Source organism: Urocitellus parryii, chromosome 6 (assembly GCF_045843805.1).
Source record: "Urocitellus parryii isolate mUroPar1 chromosome 6, mUroPar1.hap1, whole genome shotgun sequence".
NCBI classification, from domain to species: Eukaryota; Metazoa; Chordata; class Mammalia; order Rodentia; family Sciuridae; genus Urocitellus; species Urocitellus parryii.
Window position 1 is genome coordinate 133003219 of NC_135536.1, and position 23892 is coordinate 133027110.

At 41.8% G+C, this 23892-nt stretch overlaps 1 protein-coding gene and 1 pseudogene across 3 annotated transcripts; one reads left to right on the forward strand and one right to left on the reverse strand.

Moving 5' to 3' along the window:
* Vps33b (VPS33B late endosome and lysosome associated) lies at positions 1-23892 on the reverse strand. Of its 3 annotated transcripts, XM_026388179.2 has the most exons (23): positions 23460-23892; positions 18273-18353; positions 17835-17896; positions 16727-16776; positions 16462-16529; positions 10029-10074; positions 8225-8319; positions 7828-7932; positions 7236-7332; positions 6792-6869; positions 6532-6605; positions 5880-5966; positions 5613-5703; positions 5311-5385; positions 5009-5073; positions 4832-4886; positions 3507-3553; positions 2809-2941; positions 2153-2226; positions 1575-1676; positions 1033-1108; positions 810-926; positions 4-507 (listed from the first exon to the last, which is right to left on the reverse strand). In XM_026388179.2, exons 1-23 carry the CDS (start codon positions 23553-23555, stop codon positions 428-430), a joined length of 1854 nt encoding a protein of 617 aa, XP_026243964.1. In that variant the 5' UTR covers positions 23556-23892; the 3' UTR covers positions 4-427. The 3 variants fall into 3 exon arrangements, with proteins under 3 accessions (XP_077656046.1, XP_026243964.1, XP_077656045.1); XM_077799920.1 differs by lacking the exons at positions 16462-16529; positions 16727-16776 and having other exon boundaries at positions 1-507; positions 10013-10074; XM_077799919.1 differs by lacking the exons at positions 17835-17896; positions 18273-18353; positions 23460-23892 and having other exon boundaries at positions 7-507; positions 10013-10074; positions 16727-16747.
* LOC113182270 (non-histone chromosomal protein HMG-17 pseudogene) lies at positions 19283-21497 on the forward strand (annotated as a pseudogene).

A 23892-nucleotide genomic window follows, 5' to 3' on the forward strand; every position in this document is an offset into this window, starting at 1 on the left:
ATTTTTTTTTTTTTTTCCAAGAAAAATGCAATAGGACTAGAGCTATCACAGAGTTCTGTCCACAAAACATATGAAACCCCAAGGACAGCTCTTCTTGTGCTTTCACTAATATACACAGAAGTGAATATACAGAACTACAGGATGTTATGTATGAGAGCAGTGGCTTTATTTACAATGATATTCAAACACGATTTAGCAAAGGTTACCTCTTCTCCCTTGTATCTTACCAGCATGTACTCTACTTCATGAGCAAAAAAGAGGAATATCCCAGGCACAGGATATGAACATTGTTGTCAAATATGTTCTGTAGGTCCCAAATAAATTCCAAATTCCCCAGCTCTCAGCAGGGCCAATGGGAATACTTTGTTAGCAGCTGGGTACCAAACACCTACATCCAAGGAAGACTTCAATGTTGGCCTCAAAAGCTTCAGGCTTTCACCTCACTCATGGCCTCCATAAGGCGAGCACTATTTGTGATGGCTGTTGTCAGAAAAATGAACCTGTACCCTAAGGAATCAAAAGCAGCAGAAGTGACAAGAGATCTCAGGTTCCCAGCAGGAACTACATTGACCCATCCAGTTCCACAATCCCCAGTGAATCAGTGTACCAGTTTATAAACACAAAGACATCAATACCAGGCTGGTGGATACCACAACTTGCAAACCTATCGGGATTGGGCTCATGGTTATAGCAGCCTGCAGCAAGGTTATAACAAGTGGTACCATGGCCAGGAGAAAAGGCTTCCTGTGCAAGGCACTTTTTTCCCTCAGGACCCATGCTAGCCTGTTCTCAACTTTCTGTTCTTTTACCTTTCTCTTTGCCCAAGAACCGAAGGGCTGAGATCTCAGAGAATGTGCAGCCACCCAGGAATACCACCAAGATAAGGCGCAGGGATTCACTGGAAGTCTTGTCTTCCTTGGTCATGTCTGTGAGGATCAGACCAGACTTAGCTCTTCACTGACATGCTAGTACTGCATGATGTGTGAGCCCACCTCTTACTGACACCCTGCCCCACCTGGCAATGCCACACACCTGTGAATGCAAACTCACTGCAATTGAGTAGCCGTACCACCTCATCAAGACCCTGCCAGCTTCGCCGCTCTAACACCTGGGAAGGTATAAGAACTGGTTTCAAGGGCTGGGATTGTGGCTCAGCGGTAGAGCGCTCACCTAACATGCATGAGGTACTGGGTTCTATCCTCAGCACCACATAAAGTAAAAAATAAAGACATTGTATCCACCTATAACTAAAAACAAATAAAAAAATAAATATTAAAAAAAATGGTTTGGGGCTGGGGCTGTGACTCAGTGGTAGAGCACTCGCCTCGCACATGCGAGACCCTGGATTCGATCCTCAGCACCACATACAAAAATAAACAAGTGAAATAAAGGAGTTGTGTCCAATTACAACTAAAAAATAAATATTTAAAAAAAAAAACCCAAAAAACTGGTTTCAAGTCCACAAATAAATAGTACCACTGTCATGTGTCTTGCTAGTTACTTCAGTAATAAAAGCTGGGATGGGCGAGGGATAAGAGAAAGCAGAGAGTGAAATATGAGTGGCTTGTTCCCACCTGCTCAATGATTCGGCAGCTCAGGGGCACATAAGCACCACTGAAGACATAAGCCATGTCTCTGGGCACTTTCAGATCATACTCTCCGTCCACGCGTGGAATCTAGAAGGCAATGATACTGATTAGGCAAGTGGAAGCCCAGTTCTCTAGTCCTTTAAAGGATCAGATAAAAGTAACAAATCCCAAACAATAATTCCTGTTTCAACTAAAGGGAGAACCAGCAGCAGGCCCCCCAAAAGGAATCCATAACCAAGATGACACTTATGTTCAGTATCCACTAACTCTCTGCAATGAATTTCTGAAGGGAAGGGTTCTCCTCTCCAGTCCTTCTCTTCAACCCCTTCATAGGAAGCATAGGAACCTATACTTTCCACTATCCTATAGCACTGACAGATGCTTGTTAAATACTTATTAAGTAAGTGAATCTTGTCTCCTGTCTCATTAAATTAAGCTCATGCTTAATACTAAAAGATCTTCATAAAAATGAAACACCAAAAAGGTTTTTATGGACTATACTCCACAAAGGAATTAAATCATAACCCGCCCCATAACCAGCCATGCAGTCCTGTTTCACATACCAAATTCAGCTTTTTGCTGATGGCCCGAAAATTGCTCCTCTTGGCCAGAGAACTGAAGGCATCAGTAATCTTTCCTGGGAAAAAAAAAAATCTGTGCTAGGGGTCCATATAAGGTCTATAGATTCATGACACTGCTGTAGGTGACACCATTCAGGATACATCTGAAGACTTCCCTTGAAGCCATTCATCTACAGTTCCCTGGAACTGATCATGACACTCAGCACACCTCTCCCCATCCACTGTTTTCTCCTCCTACAGGGTACCAGCCACCTATAAATGCAGACTATAGGGTGACCCTAGTTTATCAGATAAGTTGTCTGGGCTTTGGATTTAAACCAACCTGACTGACCTTGAACAAGTCAATAAAATCTCAGTTTCCTCATCAGTAAAAATGGGGGAAAGGAAATGTACCTCACAGAATCTTTGTGAGGATTAAATGGAAAATTATACATAGGAGGTTACCACATGCTAAGTGTTCAATGCATCGAAACTGCTCTTACTAGCAGAAGTAGCAGTAGTAATGACAATAGCAATAAAGAATCACATCTTCCTTCCCCCCTCCTTGTTCCCTCCCAGGGTGCTCTGCCTGTTGAGAGAAGAGGGAACATCAGCAAGGGTGGGGTAGGGGATAGGGGTCACCTGTGCTCCCTACTCACCTGCAGCCTTGTCAGTCACCAGCTTGCTTACTTTACTCTCCACTGCTGTGAGAGTGTCCCCTGGGGCCTGCTCTGTTAGGAGCCCAGCTCGCCGCAGATTAGAGAAGGTGAGCAGATGCTCAGGGCCATAGCTCTGAAGAAAATTCAAATCAGTTATTTACTGAATCTGTCCCCGCTAATAATAGAGAAATGAGGGGAGGACTCCACGGCCACACCCTGAAGTCTGTCCTGAAAGAACTCACATTTTGTTGTGTATAGGATTTTCACACCAGAAATAACTCAACACCAAAAGAGGAATAGGAAGTAGCATGGAACTATGGAGGTAAAAATGGTTGAAAAGGCTTCACACATGAAAAAGATCAGGAAAGCAAGGTGAATCAATGCTTCACAAGGTGCTAGAGTGAGGGACATTTCCAGGAGACAGAATTCCTCACTGGGTTCAAATGCTAAATTGTTTATAAATTCTCTTTGCACTGGCTGCCCACCAAAGATGGGTGTGGGTATGCTGAAAAGGTACTCTCCCTAATACCTTTAAGAGGGAGGCTAGAATGCAAATGGATAGGAATAAGGAAGGGGCCATAATTTCCTTGTGCCTCCTTCAAAAATGCCTGACAACTGCCTTATACCAGCTTCCCTTAAGAATACATTCTCCAAATATTTAAAAAAAAAAAAAATAGAATACATTCTCCAGGTCTTACTTGCAGATACTGTGTTTTCAGAGATCGGTAATCCTTGGGGATCAAACCTAAGGGAGAGGAAAATAAGAATAGGTCAGCTGAGGTACTCTGGAGATGTGGAGCCACACCAACAAACCAATACTTTAATCGGAAAAACGATGCAGTAAATCATGTTAACCTTACACAGGATATAACTGTAAAATTACTGCTAAATTTAAGCTTACTTATTGAAACATTAAGTCTGGGTTCTAGGCATTCTAGGAAGAGCTCTGAACCACAACGGTGCTGAGGAAACAATGGAAATAATGTTAATGGTAGCTGGTGGTGAGAGAATGTGGCAGAAAGGAGATGAGACTTTTTTCACACATTTCTTCACAGCTAAGAGCCAGTTCTCCTTGAACTGCTTTATAGCTACTAAGAAACAGACAGTATATAAAAATGAGTTCCAAAAATATGGTCTCAAATGCTTTTCTAAATAGACATAAGAAACGGACTTCCAACTACAACAAAGGAAATTTAGAGTAAGCAAGTACCTTCCTGGGTAGAAAGAAAAACCTTAAAAAATATTGATCAACTGGAACACTTCAACAGTAAAAACAGTTGTCATGAAAAGTTGCATAATCTGGGTTTTTGGAAATGTTCATGAAATTAGTTGGCTGTCCCTTTTTTCTAGAACATATTTTTATCATAGAAACTTTATTAAAGACAGATGGTCAGATAGAATGATGAGAAAGGCCACTTGGCTCTGCGCCTCTGCAATTCTAAGATCTGAAGGGCATTGTTCTGTGATGGTCCTGGTTAGGGCTGGACAATAAATTGCCCTTAACCTGGAGATAATTCAACCAAAACAAAAACTTTTGGGGGGGCACTGGGGATTCAACCCAGGGGGGCTTGACCACCGAGTTACAGGCCTAGCCCTATTTATTTATTTATTTCCAGAGGTATTGGGGATTGAACTCAGGGGTACTCAACCACTGAGCCATATCCCCAGCCCTACTTTGTATTTTATTTAGAAACAGGGCCTTGCTGAGTTACTTATCACCTCACTTGTGCTGAGGCTGGCTTTGAACTTGCAATCCTCCTGCCTCAGCCTCCCAAGCCACTAGGATTACAGGAGTGCACCACGACGTCCGGGTTTTTAAATTTATTTTTAACTTTGAGACAGGGCATTCCTAAGTTGCCCAGGCTAGCCTTGAACTGGTGATCCTCCTGCCTTAAGCCTTCCACGTAACTGGGATTACAGGTATACACCACCTAGCCTAGCCTTTGTCTTTCAAAATTATTTCTTCTCTTCCTGAAGCATATTTCTCAGCCTTGTCTTCTCATCTTTGATCTTTTGGGCTCACCATTCTCAGTGATGGACAAAAGGCACATGAGGCGAAGGCTTTCTATAGGTGACACCTGCACAAGAAAAAAAGAGCTGGTAAGACTGAAGTTTCTTAATGCATACTAATAGTTCCTTCTGCTTAAGTACCCCCACCTCTAAACATCATTCCCAGCCTCCCCAGCTCTTTGCTGCTCACCTGCCGGTCAATGTGTTCTTCAATGTAGTTGGTGCTCTCCCGAATGTTGAACCCCTCTAGCAGTGCTGAGTAATAAGAGGAAAGCCCATTACTGGGGATCAGCTCACCTGTTGCCATTAATGCTAACAGGCATCTGTCTCCTCATCTGTTTCTCCATCCTTGGGGTGGGTTAAGGGACCCCCAGGACTTCTAGCAGGAATCAGCATTCCACACAGCCAGCAACAGCTGGAAGGAGCCAGAAATCATCTTTCACAGGGAGCTGGGGCACAAAAAGTAGCATAAAAACAGGCTGTTGTAGTTACCATGCTCAGTCTTGATTAGCTCCTGGAAATCCTGCTTAGTTTTCTTCTTCATGATAGATTCACAGGCCCCAATATCTGCAGAGGACAAAGAGAGAGCTGACATATTCCTGGTTCTAGATGGAAGTGCCTTTATTATACAAAATGATAAAAACCTCTGCAGGCAAAGTACTTCTTCCCATTGTATACCAATGAGACCACTATTTGCCACACAGGGATCTCCTCCTGGGTAGCAATGGCCCCTTCACAGCATTCCCCTGGGGAATATGAGTCACTTCCCCTAGCACCTCCATGCTGGTACCTACGGAGGCTCAGCAGGCGATGCTCCTGTTTCAGTCCTTTGAGCTCCTGAGACACAAAGTTCTTCATCTGCTTAATGTCCATGCCTCTCCGGCGCTGTGGGAACATCCCCATAAGGTCAATACCTCTGATTTCAGGAGAAACCACCACCCTCCCTCAGTTGCTACCCATCCAGAAGAAATGGGGTTCTGTCAGAAGAAAGAGAGCCAGAGGACAGCAGCCTTAGGAGACACTAAGGAAACAAAACAGAGAAGCAGGGCTTAGAGCCTCACATCATACTGGGCCTGCAAGTTCCGGGCCTTCTGGCTCAAGAAGCCAAAGACATTGGAGAAGTGCTCATTACGAATCTCATTAAATACCTGTGAGGGGAACAAAACGAATAATTTACTTTGTCAGAACATAGTATCTTCCTACTTTACCAAAAAAATTTCAGTTCAGGGCTAGCGCTGTAGCTCAGTGGCAGAGCGCTTACCTAGTTCTCATGAGGCACTGGGTTCGAGCCTCAGCACCACATGAAAATAAATAAATAAAATAAAGGCATTCTGTCCATTAAAAAAAAAAAATGGCAGTTCAGGGTTGGAGTTGTGGCTCAGTGGTTAAGTGCTCGCCTAGCATACTTGAAGCACTGGTTCGATCCTCAGCACCACATAAAAATAAAATAAAGATATTGTGTCCACCTAAAACTAAAAAATAAATACTTAAAAAAAAAAGAAAGAAAGAAAATGATAGTTCAGGAAGAACGCTCAGAATTACTGAGCTGGAATCAGTGGATGCCAAGTACCTACCGTGTGCTCTGAGTATGCTTCTTAGCTAATGGGAAACCCTCTCTCCTGTGACCTTAGCCACCTAAGGCTCAGAGGTAGTCCTGAGCCTTGTGTAAGCAATGGCCCTAAGTAAATCCACTATTAGTACCCACACCCTCACCTTGTCCTCAGCATTGAGTAGCACCTTCAGGCTTTTGTCAGAGGATGTGACTTCTGGGCCAAAGTCCACACTTCCTTTGAGAACAGAAGGAAGGGCTATTAGAATCCCCACTGAGGCCTTCTCTTACCCTTTCCTGAACTGCTAGTAAAGATACCCCAGCAATGCACACAGAATGAAGGTCTCTCCCGTAATCCCTACCTCACTATGGGAGGCACCACAGGTTGATGACCACTTCCACTGTGACTATGGATGGCACTTACCACATTTGATGCGGAAGGTGTCGTCTACCAGGCCCTCGTAAACCACTTGGGAGCAAAGTGCCGTCACAAAGTCCATGTCTGAAACCAAGATCCTGACCATGTAGGCCCCTCTGATCCAGCTCAATATTAGCTCAAGTACCATAGGGCCCAAGTGGAATTCCCATTCAACATAGGAATTCACAGTCCTAACTCTAGGATCCTAACTCTGTCACCACAGTTTCCATATATTACTGTGTCTTTTTTTTTTTTTTTTTTTAGAGAATTTTTAGTATTTATTTTTTAGTTTTCGGCGGACACAACATCTTTGTTTGTATGTGGTGCTGAGGATCGAACCCGGGCCGCACGCATGCCTGGCGAGCGCGCTACCACTTGAGCCACATCCCCAGCCCCTATTACTGTGTCTTAAAGGGGCCAAAGATACAAGAAGTGCTGAGCATAATTTACCTCTGTCCAGAAGAAAGATATGACCAATCTCTGGCCTTCGGCCTTTGGTTTCACTATCCTCCTCCTCCTCCAGTTTCCTCCATAGTTCATATGACATCTGTGAGAAACCAAGACATTCTCAATTTTGTGTTTAAATCCCTACCTACAAAAAATCTCTACCACTGAGCTACAGCACTATCCCTGAACTGCAATTTTTTGATTAAGTTTTGTAGCCCCAAACCTATAAAAGCCAACCTCTTCTATGTGATACTTCATCTTGCAACCAAGAAAGGAGCTAATAATGAACAATGTGAACCTATTCTATTCTCAGCTGTTCCTATCCTTCCCTGCCCCTCCCCATACCAATGAAGAACAAATGTCAACCTGCCCTTGAGATTCAAAAAAAGATTTAGGAATACAACACTCAGGCCCTGCCTTTTGCCTTTCGGTTAGCCACACAAATTCTCCTCTCTGGGAAACTATTCTGGAACATAAAAACAAGGTAAGAATATACCTCATATCACACATGCCTATGGATAATCTTTTTTGGGTACAGGATAGAGAGCAAGGGAAAAAAGGGACTATAGGGAAAAAGTACTACTAGGGCTCTTACCCTGGCACATCTGCCAACTCCATAGCAGTTTGGAAAAGATCCATAGAGAGTGCTGAGAAGGTGCAACGCCTGAGCCACAGTGTTGGTCCAACGCTGATCTCCTTCCTACAGGGTTCGTATGGACCACAAATCAACCTAACAGGCCCATCTTTAGAACTGCTAATCCTAGAAGTCCCCAAGCAGGATGGCAGGGTCTGGATAATGCTTGGAAGAGTTCATTTTGTTTACCCCAAAGGGAGTCCCATCCAGATCAACCTATAGATAGCCATGAATCACCAAATCACTATCACTTTGATAAATAATGAGTTAGACGAAGGTTAAATCAGCATTTCTAGCTCACTGGACCCAATATTTGTCCCAATTCCTTGGTGCCAAGAATCAAGGGCCTGGCATTTACCAAGAAATAGTCCCTGAAAAATTCTGGCAGTTCCATGCTCAGCAGATCCACATCGAGAGGCAGCAAAGAGAAGGCCCATTCATCGCAGCTTACATCTATGAGGACAGAGGACATCAGCCTTTCTGCAAAAGGTACTTAGCTCCATGTTAAAATGATGATTTATCATAGTCATGCAACAAATATTTGAGTGCCTGCCACATGCCAAGACTACATGTAGCACTAGAGAATCACGGAATAAGAAATAGTTCCTCCCTTTTAAAGAGCCCACAGACTGGTAATGAGAGGAGACATGTACACTGCAGCCTACAATACAGTACTGTAAGTGGTGGACTTTTATTAAGAGAGCTAACCACAAGTGCTAAGAAAACACTGATTCACTCATTCACTATTCAGCAAGTTATTTACTGAAATCCACATATGTATAGGAAAATGCTAAGCACCAAACAGAGCAGAAGCAAAATGGACCCACTCCCAGTCTTCTAGAGCTTATGATGTGGTTTACAATGTGGCTGAGGAGAAATGCAGCAAACAAACTATGACACAAGCTACTTAATTACACATTTTTGTGCTCCAGAGATATAAAACCCCAAGCCTTGAGTTAGGGGTAGCTCAGTAGTACAGTGCATATCAGTATTCAAGAAGCTCTGGGTTTAATTTCCAGCACAAAACAACAAGCCTTGACCATAAATATTTCAGGGATCTAAATACAACTAAGGGTAAATAAAAGACTTGCCTACAAAATAAAAGTGACAATCAGACCCAGGCACAGAGGTGCATGCTATAACCCCAGTAATTGGAGAGGCGAAGGCAGAAGGATTTCAAGTTGAGACCAGCCTTGAGATCTTAATGAGGTCCTTAGCAAACTAGCAAGACCCAGTCTCAAAATTAAAAATTAAAAGAGCTGGGAATGTAGCTCAGTGATAAAAGTGCCCCTGAGTTCAATCCTGATTAAAAAAAAAAAAAAAAAAAAAAAAGTGAAAATCAAGCTTAGAATTTTGTAAACCTTTTTTTTTTTTTTTTTTTTTTTGGTACTGGGGATTGAACCCAGGGGTGTTTAACCATGGAGCTACATCCCAAGCCCTTTTTGCGTTTCTTTCTTTCTTTCTTTTTCTTTTTTTTTTTTTTTGAGGCAGGCTCTCACTAAATTGCTGAGGCTGGCCTCGAATTGGCAATATTCAAACTTAGAATTTGAGTAAGATTCGTGTAGGCACTACTCAGGAGGCTAAGGTGGGAAGATTGCAAGTTCAAGGCCAGCCTGGGCAACTCAGTGAAACCCTGTCTCAAATAAACAAACAAATAAATAAATAAATTTGTGTGGGCAAAAATTTGAAGGGTGGAGAAGAGACTAGGCAACAAGAAAAGCATTTGTAAAGTCCCCATGGCTGGAAAGAAGACAGGGAAAAAGAGCAGCACATGATGCAGCTGAAGGGACAGGAAGAGGTTTACTATAAGAGCAGAGGAGACACTGTTGAGGAATCTTGCTTTCAATGAACACTGCAGGATTTTCAGCAGGGAGGCATGTGGTCAGGTCTAGGCTGCATAAAAAATGAAATGAAGACTACACAGAGGTGGAGGTCTTGGAAGATGAGAATACAGCAACTGGTCATTTCCAACTCTAAGCATTGGCATGCCTCTAGTGTTCTTGGTTGGGGTTCTATTCCCACTCCCATCCTCGGAGCCTCTCTTCCCACTAAACCAACAGGAATAACACCAGTAGAAGGAGCAGCTGGGAGAGGGATGACAATCTGATTTCTTTCTTCTACATGTTCTCTCTCCCCTTCCACTCACATTCATCTCCTCTCACCTCCATAGATTCCCTCTTCCTCAAGCACCATCTCACAAGCATAAAACTGAAAGAAAAAAGGACATTAATTAGTAACAATTTTCTTCTGTTCCTTCCATTTCTTTTTTTTTTTTGAATTTTAATATTTATTTATTGTTTTTAGTTTTCGATGGACACAACATCTTTGTTTGAATGTGGTGCTGAGGATTGAACCCGGGCTGCATGCATGCCAGGTGAGCGCGCTACCGCTTGAGCCACATCCCCAGCCCTGTTCCTTCCATTTCTCTGGAGTTCCTCTAGAAACACTGCTACAGTTTTGGGAGAGACTGATTATACCCCTATACCCCCAAGAGTTCATAGGTATGTAGGTAGGTAGATTTATATGTGTAGGTAGGTAGATTTATGTGTGTGTGTGTGTGTGTGTGTGTGTGTGTGTGAGTGTGTGAGTGTGAGAGAGAGAGAGAGAGAGAGAGAAAGAGAGAGAGATACTGAGGATTAAACTCTGAGCCATGTGTATGCCAGGCAAGCACTCTACTACTGAGCTATACTCCCAGACCTCTGGATTGATATTTAATCCCCACTGTACGGTATTAAGAGTATGGAAACTTAATCCAACTATGGTGTTTAGAATTGGATCTTTGGGATGCAGCAAGAATTAGATAAAATCATCAGAGTGCAGCTCTCATGATTGATTTCTGGTGGCTTTATAAGAAGAGAGAGAGACACTTATAATCCCAGTGATTCTGGAGGCTGAGGCAGATTGCAAGTTCAAAGAAAGCCTCGGCAACTTAGCAAGACCCTACGCAATTTGGCAAGACCAGGTCTCAAAATAAAAAGGCTGGGATGTAGCTCAGTGGTTAGCCCCTGTCTCTTAACATGTGATGCCTTATATTGTCTCAGGATTCTATCAGGAAGAAAGCCATCACTAGAAGAAGCCTATCAGTCTCAGACCTCCAGAACCCTAAGCCCAAATACATCTCTGTCTTTATAAGTTACGCAGCCTCAGGTATTTCACTATAATAACAGAAAATAGACTGACAGTCATTAATGAGGTAAAAAAATTACTGAACCCAGTAAAAATACAAAAGAATTCAGATACTTCTCTAGAATGGACCACTGGAATCATCCAGCCAACACTTCATTTCTTTCTTTCGCATCCATTTTATTTATATATTAAGCAATTTGGGTTTTGTTTCTTATTGTTTTACCTCCCTGAGAGACTAGAAATGATTTACAAAGAAGAAGGTATTTCAGTTGTATTTGAGGGGTGAGCTGTACAGACAGAGCTGGGAATATTGGCATAAAATTGCTCTAAAAATCATGGAGGTGCTGATGCCTGGCATAGTGGTGCACACCTATAATTCCAGCTCAGGAATCTGGTGTTCTAATGAAATCTGGCTCCTGGCTTTCTCAGGAGGCTGAGGCAGGAGGATCACAAATCCCAGGTCAGCCTTGCCAACTCAGCGAGAACCTATCTCAAAATAAAAATTCAAAAAGCTCAGTGATAGAGCACTTGCCTCTTGTGTACAAGACAAACCCCAGTACTACCAAAAAACAAAAACAAAACAAACAAACAAACAAACAAAAACATTTTGGCAGGAGCACCACTAACAGCAGGACAGCTAACACTTCAAGGAAGATAGGGTGTCAAATGCTGGAGGATGAGCATCAAAGAGACACCACTGCTGGATACAGTGGCACATACCTGTAACCCCAATCACTTGGGAGGCTGAGACAGGAGGATCACAACTTAGCTTTGCTGTCTCAAAATTAAAAAAAAAAAAAAAAAAAAAAGAAAAATGTTGGGGATGTAGCTCAGTGGTAAAGCTTTCCTGGATTCAAACCCTAGTACGGGAGAGAGAGAGAGAGAGAGAGAGAGAGAGAGAGAGAGAGAGAGAACGAACTGCATTTGACCACTAAGACAAGTGGGTAAAGATGGAGGTGAAGAAGCAGAAGCCTGACAGCAGATCATTCTGCACAGAAGTCTAGCCATGAAAAAAAGGCAATCCCAGGCTTGGTAGAAGAGGCAGAGTGGGGTGGGTGTTTAGAAAGGGTTGACAGGGAAGACAGAAGAGAATCTAGCTGATGAAGTAAGATAATGGAAAAGGCAGGCATGGATGTGGCCAGCACTTAGCTGAAACAGCTCAGCTGATCTCAGAAAGGGTCAGCATCTCTTCCTCCTTTGAGACAAGTGGGTAAAGGGTAAAAACTTGGAGATAAAAGAATACAGAGGGTATTCACATCAGACGATGATGACACTAATAATAGCTGATTGAGATTAAGCACTTAACATGTACTAGGTCTTGTTCTTTGTATTTTACAAGGACCTTGTGTCTTCAACCTCATGATAGCTCCATGAGGTAAAGATTCATGCTACGTGCTCCTTATTTCACTGTTACACAAAAGAACCTTATTCATCTCTAACTCATTTCTGCCAGTAAGCTAAATCCAGTCTTGCTTTTAACTTTTAGCGCAAACTACTGTACTTCAGAGCCCAGTCTGAAATCTGCCTATCCTAGTCACTAACAAAGGCAGACTCAAAAAGAGACAGAGATGCCCCATTTCCTAACAACTACTGAGGAAGAAATATAAAACTTTTTTTTTTTTTTTTTTTTTTTTTTATTGTACCAAGGATTGAACTCAGGGACACTTAACCACTGAACCACATCCTCAGGTCTAGGCCTTTTTTGTATTTTATTTAGAGACAGGGTCTCACTGAGTTGCTTAAGACCTAAGTTGCTTAGGCTAGCTTTGAACTTGCAATCCTCCTGCCTCAGCCTCCCCAGCCACTGGGATTACAGGCATGTGCCACCGAGTCTGGCCTAAAAGTTTTGATAGGGTGTTAAATGAAGAATATTCACAAAAATACCTATTTTGTTTTTCTGTGTAATTTGGAGACTTTTTTTTTTAATTGGTGATAATACTAGGGATTGAACCCAAGGGTGCTCTATCAATGACACTCCCAGTACTTTTTATTTTATTTTTGAGACAGGATTTCACTAAGTGCGTGAAGCCACCCATAAAATGCATGAGGATTTCCAGCATTGAAGCCACTGAGGGAGTAGATTTGGTAATTGGGAACTTATAGTGGCAATCCCACCATTAAGACCACCCCATTACATGTGAACTCCCCCTCAGCTCTGCCAAGAGGTCCCATACAGCACCAGAGATGGACATGACCCATTAGGAACTGAGCAAAACCTTTCTGGCCCTCCTCTATCCTGTTTTTGGCAAAGAACTTTCTTTATTTTTTCTTTTAATTTTTTTTTTTTTTTAGTTGCAGATGGACACTATACCTTTATTTAATTTATTTATTTTTATGTATTGCTGAGGATCGAACCCAGTGACTCACACATGCAAGGCATGTACTGTACCACTGAGCTAAAACCCCAGCCCTGGCGAAGAACTTTCTATCGAATCTCTTTGATCTGTTCAGATATAAATAAACCGGGCAATGGGCTCTGTTTTTTGTCAGAAGCTATACCTATCTTGTCATGGCCCATCACTGCCCCCATTCTGAACCTATATTTCTGTGTCCTGTGGTTATTTCATAGTACTACCTTTCTAGCTTTTATTTCTCAGCCAGCTCATCCCTCATAGAGGAACCCTTTCCCTCACCTGCACAGGACATAGGCAAGAACTAAGTGCCAAGTCTAGCCTCAAATCTGCAATCCTCCTATCTCAGCCTCTTGAATTACAGGTATATGCTTCATGCTTGCTTGAAGACTTATTTGAAACTATTACCAACTTGTTCTATTCCATGTTAATACAAATAAAAGTATAATTTGGAGAAAAAAAAAGTGGAGGGAGTTTTATAAGACCCCAAACACTAAAAATTATTGACCACGGATCCTTTAATAACATTCAAAATTAACCTATGATTCCTTTTTTTTTTTTTTAAGAGAGAGAGAGAGAGAGAAAATGAATCTTTTTTTTTTTTGTAGATGGACACAACACAATGCCTTTATTTTTATGTGGTGCTGAGAATCAAACCTGGGTCGCACCCGTACTAGGCGAGCGCTCTACCGCTGAGCCACAATCCCAGCCCAAACTTATGATTCTTATAGGTTATCGTCTTATTTAATAATTTCCTGCCCTGATAATAGTGTTACTATATACACTTGTATTCATAGGCAGACTAATTATTTGTCAGACTGCTCGATCCATTTTCAAAGAACCTTCAAGGAACATCCTTGGCTCTTTCTTCTTATTCCTCTTATGTGATGAGAAAACCATATAGAAATATAATTCCACAAGATTTTTCATTTATTTTCTGAAAATCATCTCACTTAAATTAAAAGAAGTACTAGTCAGGTGTGCACTATCACATAGTAATCCCACGAAGTCAGAAGGCTGAGGTGGGAGGATTCCAAGTTCGAGGCCAGCCTCAGCAATTTAGCAAGGTCCTAAGCAACTTAGCAAGATCCTGTCTCAAAATAAAAAATAAAAAGGGCTGAGGATGTGGCTCAGTGGTAAAGTGCCCCTTGGTTAATGGGGGTGGGAGATGGGGTAACATTATCAATTCCATTTGAAAGATAAAGAAACTGAACACAAAGGAGTTAAGTACATTATCCAAGATCATGCAGGTAACAAATGCTAAAATAAAGATTCACACCCAGATAGCCTGGCTTCACAATCTTCAGTCTTAGCTACAGCTTTAATTTTCTCTAGAACTCTCTTAGAAAAACTAAGAAGAAATAAATCCCTGTCCTTTCAACTTGAGTTTCAACCTGCTCTAAGTGTGGCATGCACTACTTGGTAGAGCTTCTTAGGCCTATAGCTGACAATGTAAAGGCCTGGAATATCATTCCTGCCAAACACTGAGATTGGGGACACATCTACAAGGCACCTAGCTGATGTGCAGTGGGATGGGAATTCAATGGAATCAAGAAATAGAAATATTATGATGGACCTTCAAACACTACAATTATTGAAGGAAACCAGTTTGGCTATAGTAACTCACCATGTGAGCATGGGGCAAGTTTCTCTCAGTTGCTCAAAGTTAGGGTAAAATAAGATGGTATTTTAGGGTCCTTCCCTATGTAAGAGAAGGCTTTCTCCCTCCAGTGTACAATTGTTTCTTTCTTGTTATCACTGTTGCTGTTGTTTTATTTATTTATTTATTTATTTTTTTAAAGAGAGAGTGAGAGAGGAGAGATAGGAGAGAGAGAGAGAGAGAGAATTTTTAATATTTATTTTTTAGTTCTCGGCGGACACAACATCTTTGTTGGTATGTGGTGCTGAGGATCGAACCCGGGCCGCACGCATGCCAGGCGAGCACGCTACCGCTTGAGCCACATCCCCAGCCCCGATATATATATTTTTTTAAAGAGAGAGGAGAGAGAGAGAATTTTTTAATATTTATTTTTTAGTTTTCGGCGGACACAACATCTTTGTTTGTACGTGGTGCTGAGGATCGAATCCGGGCCGCATGCATGCCAGGCGAGCGCGCTACCGCTTGAGCCACATCCCCAGCCCCGCTGTTGTTTTATTTTGAGACAGAATCTCACTATATTGCTCAAGCTGACTTCAAACTCCTGGGCTCAAGTGATTTCCTTGCATCAGCTAATAGCTAGGACTACCAGCATGCACCAGTGCACCTGGTTAATATGTACAATTATTATAAAATTTTTTTAAAAAAGAAAAGGGAACCTGAGTGCAGTGGAACATGCCTGTAATCCCAGCAATTTAGGAGACAGGAGGATAGAAAGTTCATGGCAAGCCTCAGCAATTAACAAGACTGGGGTTTAGCTCAGAGTCAACTGCTGCTGCATTCAGTCCTCAGTATCAAAAAAAAGGTGAGCTGGACATGGTGGTGTATACCTATACAACTGTAATACCATCTACTCAGAAGGCCAAGGCAGGATGATCACAAGAAACTGGGCAAAGCCCTGTCTCAAAATAAAAATATAAAAATATAAAGGGATGGATTAGCTCAGTGCCTGCCTAGCATGTGAGGCCCTGGGTTCAATCCACAGCACTGCCAAAAAAATGGTGGTGTGGTTCTAGTAACCAAGGCCACATACCTTGGGTTGGATCAACATATGGGAGTGGGGGGATTGGTGATTTATTATAGTTATCATTAAAGGGATATAAGAAGAAGGTCACAATATTTTGAACCATAATAGAGAGAAGCCATAACATTAGAAACATTATGATACAGGATTCTGTTAGCAGAGGTATATAGCAGGTTCTATTTCAAAAATGTAAAGATTTTCATTTAAAGAAATCTATATAATAGAGGCCTCCTCTCACAACTCCACAATATTCTATTTGGGGCAGTTTGATGATAGACCCTCTGCCTAACAATCATGGATACATTCAGGACAGTGGCAGTTAATTGGTTCAATCACACATAATTTGATTTGGGGGAGACAGCAGCACTAGCCCCTTACTCACCCAGTTGTCACCTTGTTTGATATCACATCCCATTCTTACTAGGATCCACACTCACCTTCTGAGGGCTGAAGATCACTTTGTATTTTCGAGTTCGGCCAGCCAATTTGTCAGCATTGACAAGATCTACAAAGAAAAAGAATCCAGCCCAGAAAGCCATGGGCCATGTATTAGACCAAAAACAAGGAAGGAGATATTCTCTACAAGTGCCGGGGCCAACTCATAAGAGTCTCTTCCTATTAAAGGGTCCTCACTGACGGGCCCTTTAATCTTGCCCACTCTTTCCTACGTCTTGGTTACACATAGTACCATGGCACACTCACTGGCAATATAGCGCATATTCTTGATGCGAGGTCTGACCAAGAAGCACAATCTATAAGAGAAAAGATGAAAAAAAAATGGTGAAGATAAATCATGAAGTTGGTGACAGCGGTTTAGAAGAATATGAGTAAGCCGGACACAATGATGGAAATCTATAACTTCAGCTACTCGGAAGGCTGAGGCAGGAGGATCGCAAGTTCCAGGTCAATCTGAGAAATTTACCAGGATGTCTCAAAATAAAAAATTTTTAAAAAGAGCATTGGATGTTGCTCAGTGGCTGAGTGCCCCTGGATTTGTTATCCAGTACTAAAAAAGAAAGAAAGAAAGAAAGAAAAAAAAAAATTTCAGGCAAACAAATGGAGTGGTTAAAAAGATGAAGACACATGCAGAGAGCATGGTGTGTGTGGAAGCATGTGTCAACAGAAGCTTAAAGGGGACACATGAGAAAAAAGGCTGGACAGACAGCATGTAAGTCCACACTAATGACAGCCTTAGAATCTGTGATGTACAATTTGGACTATAATGTAAATAATGGGAAGCCTGGAAGGTTCTTGAAAGAGCACAGTAAAAATTATCTTGGGGAAGTGCTGAGATTGAGGCTCAGTGGTAGAGTGCTTGCCAAGCATGCATAAGGCACTGGGTTTGATCCCCAGCACCACATAAAATAAATAAATAAAGGTGTTGTGTCCATCTACAACTAAAAAACTTTTTTAAAAATTATTTTTGGGAGAGGAATCAGTCTAGTTATAAAATAGTGATATGTATTAGAGAGGGAAAAGAACAAGAGTGGGAAAAACTGCAGAAAGGAAGACTCATTAAGAGGCTAAACAATAATCTAAGCATGAAATTATAAAAATTCAGGAAAGTGAATCATATCATAGATACCATGGTGCCAGACCAAGGGCAAGGACAGGTCAAAGGCAAATGTGCTAACAATATCCTCAATCCTTTTTTTTATTTTGAGACAGGGTCTCATTAAGTTGCTAAGACTGGTCTCCAGCTTGTGATACTCCTGCCTCAGCCTCCAGAGTCATTGGGATTATAGGCATGTACCACTGTGTATGGTGGGATCTCCTAACTTGGAAGTGAGACACACTTGCAGACACTCACTGTTCATTGGAGCTGAGAGCTGGCTTGTTCTCCACCTTGTACAGCTTGTCTACTTCATGTTGCTACAGGAAGAATCCAACAAGACAATGAACGTAAAAGTGCTTGAAAAGCACAAAGCATGATAGAAAGACAGGGGACTTATTAAGGGCTTCCTATTTATGTTAATTCTTGGAATCAAAATACTCCCCTGACAACTGTCCCCCTAAACCTTCCTCAAACTGTCAACAGAAAAAACAAAAATAGAACATATAAAACAACACAACCAACATATCAATTCTTGTGTCAGCCTAATTCAACTACCCCAAATCAGCTTACCCTATCTTCACCCTGTAAGAGCAGTCACTCTTCACGAATTTGTATTGTTCATCGAAAGAAAAACTGCTTAAAGAGGAAAGACAGCAAAGAGGGGAAAGAGCCTCCTTGGAAAAGGGACAGTACCTTCAGTATGGACACATTGGCAATTCGATCCAAAGGGCTCATAAGATCTGCCTCAATGAACAAATCCTTTTTTCCAGGAAGCTGAAGGAAACACAGTATGTCAGGTTACTCATAGGTCACACAAGCCCCTTCAGTTGAGAATTCATCCAGCCACCCATTTAACAGAAACACAGATGGTCTCTGAGTTGGAAGGGCAGTAGGTATCATCTAGCTAAACATCTCATTTGTTATTTATATCCAGGTAATATTTTTCTGTATATTCAACTATTCTGAAAAGATATTCCATTTTCTTTCTCAGATCAACTCCTTGTCACTCAACCATCCTGCTGCCTATTGGTTTTGATCTGCATCATTGCCTCCTCCACTCTGTCTCCCAACAAGGTTGGTGTCCTGCTGAACAAAGCCAAATACAACAAAACTCCACCCTGCTTTCTGCAATCCCCTCAACTAATTACTAACTACCTTTTCAAGTAGAATTTTTCTTCTAATTACAAAAATAACACATGTTCAACACAGAACTTAGAAAATGAGGACAGTGTTTGCCCTGTCACCTTCTCACTCACCCACCCACAATTTCTGTCATCTGACTCCTATACTCCTGATGAAGAGGAAGGAGAAGTCTCGGTCAGTGACAGGGAGGAGGAAGTCACTGGAAGTTTCCTCTCAACTAGGTCTTGACAAATGGTTTGGAAGTTGTCCTAAGAGGGCAATCCAGCCAGGTGCAATGGTGCACACCTATAATCCCAGCAACTTGGGAGCCTGAGGCAGAAGGATTGCAAGTTCAAGGCCTGCCTCAGCAACTTAGTGAGACCTTGTCTCAAAATGAAAAATTAAAAATGCTGGGGATGTGGCTCAGTGGTAAAGCACCCCTGGGTCCTATTCCCCAGTACCAAAAAACAAAAAGTAAACAAACAACAAAAACAAAAAGGCAATCCAGCAAAGGTCAGGAACAGAGAATAAACTGAATGTTAAGGGAAGAACAAAACAATTCAATTTGGCTGATAAGTTACATGGAAGGTATAAGTTCTCAATCAGGGATGATTCTGCCCCACCAAAGAGACATTTGACAATGTCCAGAGACAGTTTTGGTTGCCTGCCTTCAAGTAGAGGGTGTTATTGGCATCATACAGGTAAGAACAGAGGTGCTGCTAAGCATTCTACAATGAATAGGACAAGTCCTACAACACAGAATTATCCAGCCCAGAATGTCAACAGAACCAAGCTTCAGAAATCATTATGTAGGATAATGGTAAGGAATAATACTGAAACAGTTGCCTAGAATGGAACATAAAGGGCTTCCAATAGCAGGTTATGACACAATCCTTTATGGATCAGTGATAACAGGAAACTTTTTTGCACTGAAGCATCCCAATTGGTTAGAAATTTTAATCATAAGAATCTAGTAACTGGGCTGGGGATGTGGCTCAAGCGGTAGCCCGCTTGCCTGGCATGCGCGCAGCCCAGGGTTCGATCCTCAGTACCACATACAAACAAAGATGTTGTGTCAGCCGAAAACTAAAAAATAATAAATATTAAAAATTCTCTCTCTTAAAAAAAAAAAAGAATCTAGTAACTATGGATAAAATGGATTGAGATGTAAGAAAAGCAGGTGAGTCCTTTTAGGAAGTTAATGCCAGACTAAGCAGCCAAGCATGTGACAACAAATGAAGACTTGCTTTAAGCTGGTAGTGCCATGAATAAAAATACATTAAGAGCTACATGGAATATGTAATTTAGGTTTTTAATATACCTGAAAGAAATTAGCATTATTAACACTGCTTATATCTGGTGGTGGGATTATAAGTGTTTTTTAAAATATTTTTCTTTATCTTCCACATTTTCTATAATATGCAAACTATTTTATGATCATTATTTTTAAAAAATATGTAGTTGGATTTGGTGACACATGTCTGTAATCCCAGCTACTTGGGAGGATTAGGCAGAAGGATTGCAACATTGAGGCTAGTTGGACAATTTGGCAAGATCCTATGTCACCATAAAATAAGAAGTGCTGGAATTATAGCTCAATGGTAGAGTGCTTGCCTAGCAAGTGAAAAGCCCTGCATTACAAGGTTATGTGCAAGGAAATAGCCATAGGATTCAGCAATCAATTCACTTAAGTGTTAGTGGGAAGGATAGTCAAAGATGATTATGATCCAGCCAAACAGCAGTGCCCATTAACATGAAGTGAATCAGAAATTAGTTTGAGGAGGGCATTAGCTCATGGAGATCCACTCTGGCCATGTTGAGTCACTATGTGGACTCCCCCCACTTACAAGTCTCTATCCTTGGTCTCTGTTCTTTCATGTTGATCTCACCTGAACTAATGGCTTTAACTAGCACCTCTTTTCAATTCCTCAGACATTTGTTGAATCTTTTACTCAACAATGAGTGAAGGCAAATCACTGTGCTAGCACTATGGGGCATACAAAAGCAAAATAAAATTCAGTCCCAGATGTCTTGAGGTTTTCTCCTGTCTTCAAGCCCTCATGATGGAAATGCAGCTCTACATTTCTATCTGCCAAATGTTACACACTAAACTCCATAACTTCACCCCATACAAATCTAAAAGAATCAGCTTTGACCACCAAACTCGTTCTTCTTTCTATGTGTTTTTAAATTTCCATTCAATGTTCATAAAATGAATATTCATTAAGCACATGCTATATGCTTGACTCTAAGCTAGGTCCTTGAGGACCTTCCAATCTAGTGGCAAACAAGATATTAAACAAATAACTAGGGCTGGGGGATATAGCTCAATTGGTAGAGTGCTTGCCTCACATGCACAAGGCCCTGGATTCAATCCCCAGCTCCACCAAAAAAAAAAAAAAATAAATAAACAAACCAACCAAACAAACAAACAAAAAACCACAGAGCAGTGTGAAGAAGAGGCAAGAACAACCCCTGAACCAATCAAAGCCTCACACCGCTGCACCCTTGTATCCAGCGCCTTTGTTCCTTTGCAGCTGCCACCTTGCCCAAGAGAAAGGCTGAAGGGGATGCTAAACGAGATAAACTCACAGAAGATCTGCAAGGTTGTCTGCTAAACCTACTTCTCCAAAGCCAGAGCCCAATTATATAAAGGCCTCTGCAAAGAAGGGAGAGAAGGTACCCAAAGGGAAAAAGGGAAAAGCTGACACCACCAAGGATGGGAATAATGCAGAAAATGGAGACGCCAAAACAGACAAGGCACAGAAAGCTGAAGGTGCTGACTATGCCAAGTGAAGTGTGTGCATTTTTGATAACTGTGTACTGTACAATTTGAAATACTATTTTTTATCAAATTTTATAAAAATGCAGATTTTTTATTTTTTAAAAAAAATACTTATTTTTTAGAAGTAGTTGGACACAATACCTTTATTTTGTTTATTTATTTTCATGTGGGACTGAGAATCAAACCCAGGACCTTGCAAATGCTAGACGAGCGCTCTACCGCTCTACCGCTGAGACACAATCCCAGCCCTACTTTTTTTTTTTTTTTTTGTTAAAGCTATGTTGTTAGTACACAGAACACTTCATTATTTTTTTTTAAGGAGAGAGTGAGAGAGAGAGAGAGAATTTTTAATATTTATTTATTTTTTTTAGTTTTTCAGTAGACACAACATCTTTGTTTGTACATGGTGCTGAGGATCGAACCCGGGCTGCACGCACGCCAGGCAAGCACGCTACCACTTGAGCCACATCCCCAGCCCCTCATTATTGTTTTGGAGGGAAGGAGCAAACATCACTAGCAGAATGTCTCCAGAGCTGGATTGCTGTGGGGGAAAACACCTTTCCCTGCTAGTTTTGAGAGTCCCAAGAGGAGGGACTCCCTGATGTTGGCACACTTAGTCACCTTGGCACAAATGCCTCATGGTATGGAAAAACTTAAATTCATCTTTATGCCCTTCTCTCCCTTTCTGCCACCTGCATAGACTTAACTCCCCTAAACTCAGATCTGTTGGACCTGATTCCCAACACTTGGTTTTAATAGTGTATGGGGCAATCGGGTCTTTCCAGTGACATCATTGAGAACAGTGTCCCTCAGAAGAGCAGCAGTTCCTTTTCTACATTGTGGATCTTCAAATCAATAATTTTTACCATTTTCATTTTATTTCCTGAAATTCAGGGCTGGCTCATAAAAAGTTATTAAACAACATGCTAAATGTGGAATGTCAACCCTCACTCTAAACTTTCTCTATTAGAGCATCGTATGAAGATTTCATTGGGTTTTATAGTGGTTTTCTGATTTTGGTAGTCCAACCAAGAAGGGAATTTTAAAGCTGTTATATACTGTTAACTATTGTCTGCCCATATCTTGCTTGAAGTACTATGATTGTTTATGAAAAATATCTTTAAAAAAGCTGGATACAGTTTGGGAAAAAACCCAAATAACTAAATAATTAAACAAGTAATTTGTTACAGTTATAGTAGCAGCATTATTTCCCTAATAATCCAGGTTAAAAATCTCAGTCAACTTTACTCAGTCTTCTTTCACCATGACTTACAAATCCATCATTTCTCCCTCATTCCATTGCCTCCAACTTCATGTGGGTCAATCTGATCTATGGTCACTTAACTGGCATTCTGTTGCCCATTTACCCCATCCCACACATTGCTATTAGAATCATTATCAAGTATTGTTCATGCCACAAATAGGATGGGGAAGGGTTCAGTCTACCATCTGATATCTCCATTTTCTTGACATGCTTTGCCCTTCCCTGGTTCCTCAGCTTTGCTCCTACCAGTCCATCTGCCTGGAGAATAATCTTCAGTCTCTAAAGAAAATATGTTTATTCTTTACACCCTAGCCCCGCAAAACTCCTAGATCATCCAACCTAGATGAGTGCTTATTCTGAACTTCAAGCAGTCTATCACCGGTTTACCACCTGATACCCTGCGTGTAGTATTTTGTGTTTTATCTGTCTCCTGGTGCTTAAGATCTTTTAATGACAAAGATGTCTTTCCATCCCCAATGATGCCTGGACAAGCGTTATCTCCCTTAACTGTTAAAAAAAAAAAATCCATTAATTCTTTGGCCAGGTCTCAAGCAGCTCATTCTACCCTGGGTTTTCTTTGCTGTCTGCTTCATTTTGGACCTGACGCAGAAGCTTCAAGGACAACAACAAGATCGAACGGACTCAGAAACAAAGAAGTACGCGTCATGTGAGTGCTAAACCATGGATGCTGAGGGTGACGGGCACTGACCTGCTCCAGCAGATAGATGAGTTGGTCTCGAGCCAGCCTCTTGAGCATGGAAAAGTCAGGAAGCTCAGGAGCGTCCGGCCGAAGTGGAAAAGCCATGGCAGCGAACACCTGTGCCTAGGTGTAGAAGGAGGCGGGCGCCTTCCGTTCTGAGAAGGCCGGTGGCCACCCAGGGTGAGCACAGGACGGCTATCCTGCTCGCTGGGACTGTAGTACCAGAGCAGAACCCCCGGAGGGGCCCTCGCCCCTCGGCCACACTAGAAAAATAAATAGCCGCCTCCCAGCCAGACGGCCGCAGGCTTGGAGGGCGACTCGCCTCAGACCTGCAGTCAGTGTGTAGCGATCCGTTCCTTCCCAACCTACTCGGTTTGTCAGCAGGATTCCGCTCTATACCAGCACAAACTCCACCGGCGCCAAAGAAACGTAACTCCGCCCT

Bases quoted from the DNA above. Each gene is read 5' to 3' on its own strand.
- Vps33b (XM_026388179.2), bottom strand. From the start codon at position 23,555: ATGGCTTTTCCACTTCGGCCGGACGCTCCTGAGCTTCCTGACTTTTCC. The intron at 16,530-16,726 runs GTGAGTGTGCCA...TTTTCTTTGTAG, and splicing joins GAATATGCGCTATATTGCCA to ATCTTGTCAATGCTGACAAA. The intron at 5,704-5,879 runs GTGAGGCTCTAA...ATGTTCCCACAG, and splicing joins ACTTGCAGGCCCAGTATGAT to CGCCGGAGAGGCATGGACAT.